Source organism: Poecilia latipinna, unplaced genomic scaffold (assembly GCF_001443285.1).
Source record: "Poecilia latipinna isolate Pla-1442-1.1 unplaced genomic scaffold, P_latipinna-1.0 Scaffold3467, whole genome shotgun sequence".
Classification (NCBI taxonomy): domain Eukaryota; kingdom Metazoa; phylum Chordata; class Actinopteri; order Cyprinodontiformes; family Poeciliidae; genus Poecilia; species Poecilia latipinna.
Window position 1 is genome coordinate 8,447 of NW_015116083.1, and position 1,448 is coordinate 9,894.

Here is a 1,448-nt window from a genome sequence, read left to right on the forward strand (position 1 = left end):
AGGCTCCACACATATGAAAATTTGGGACGATGTGAATGTCCGATATTATTACTGTTAGTCCAACAGTATTTACCAATAATTTGTTCTAATTTTTTATCAGATTGCTTGATTAATTATAAGAATAATTGAAAGATTACTTGATTACTAAAATAACAGTTTACAACAGCACTATTTCCTCCAATCAACCAACCTCAGTTAAAAGGGTCATCTCTTTTCTGAAAGTGGGTTGACTATAAACAAAAACAGGAGGTGTCAATCCATCCCCAACAGATGCGACGCGCATTGCCTCCTTCACCCTGTTCAGGACAAACAGGCGTCCCTGATCAGTGGAGCGCAGGTCAGAACTCATGTATATTGAGGGGAAAAGGGCGGTGCTTTCATTCCACAGCCAGTTCAGTTCATCATTGCGCTCATACTCAACATCAGGACAGCGTCCTGTGAAGCTATCCATTTTCCCTTTGAAGTTATGGTTGTAACAATCAGGAAACTGGTAGAAGCCCCACAGCTGATTCGGTCTCAAACTTTTAGCCTGTTTCAGGGTCTCCAGCATGAAGTTGCTAGCTGAAAGTTCAAATTCTTCTTTTGCAGCAGTCGCCACTTGCCCTTGAGTCAATGTAGAGTTCTTTTTGGCCAACAGCTCACGTGATTTCCTTCTATAGATATCTTTGGCAGACCAGTTTCGGATCCACAAGGGGCGCCATTCCTCCCAGTCAATGACAGACACACCTTTAGCCTGGTGGTCTGGTATGTATGTATCTAGATCCTTAGACATTTTTTCAAGGTGCTGAGAGAGACTGACACTTTGTGGAAGGCCCCCATTCACTTCTGTGTCTTTAGTGTCATAATAAGGATAAATCCCGAGGTTGTCCTTATAGAACAATGTGAGAGCCTGCCCGACAACGCCCTGAGCTGGGGATGACACTATGTCAACCTGGTCTAATGATAACTTAACACGTTCTTGTGTCTCACAGTCCTGAGTGGGAGCGTTCCAGACAATAATAACTGGCTTCTTGGGGTGTAATGGCCAGCTTGTCTGCTTTGTGTCTGCTGAACCCAGGACTATCCATGATGTAAACAGAGCAAGGAGCAACCAGGACAGTCGGTCAACTGCAAAGTGGAAAGAGGGGAATACAGTCCTCATGGTGGTCCCTGCTCACCTTCACTCCTCTGTTTCCAAAAAAACACAAAAAGATGTAAAATTGACATACAGCATTGAAACAGAAAAATTTATTTTCTCTATATTGTTCAACTGTCTAATGCTTTAAAAAACAAAACAAAACAATCTGATTTGGTTCACTTCGGGCTGCAGAGTGAACGCGACCTTTGTCAACTTAAGTTTGCTTCTTTCACAAAGAGTTTTCACTCAGTCATGTTTCTGCAAACACAATATGACAAAATGATCATGGAGATGATGGCCTTGGTTTCTTACCATTTAAGACGTAAAGCAA

At 42.3% G+C, this 1,448-nt stretch overlaps 1 protein-coding gene across 1 annotated transcript in view; it reads right to left on the minus strand.

Annotated features, from left to right (window-relative positions):
* Positions 1-1,156, minus strand: part of LOC106941031 (hyaluronidase-1-like) — a 6,594-nt gene extending 5,438 nt beyond the window's left edge. Inside the window, exons 1-2 of the mRNA XM_015023952.1 lie at positions 191-1,156; positions 42-85 (exon numbers count right to left, since the gene is read on the minus strand). Of these exons, the coding sequence (XP_014879438.1) occupies positions 42-85; positions 191-1,141 (995 nt within the window). The 5' untranslated portion in view covers positions 1,142-1,156. The remainder of the gene's footprint in view (positions 1-41; positions 86-190) is intronic.
* Between the last annotated feature and the right edge of the window lie 292 nt (positions 1,157-1,448).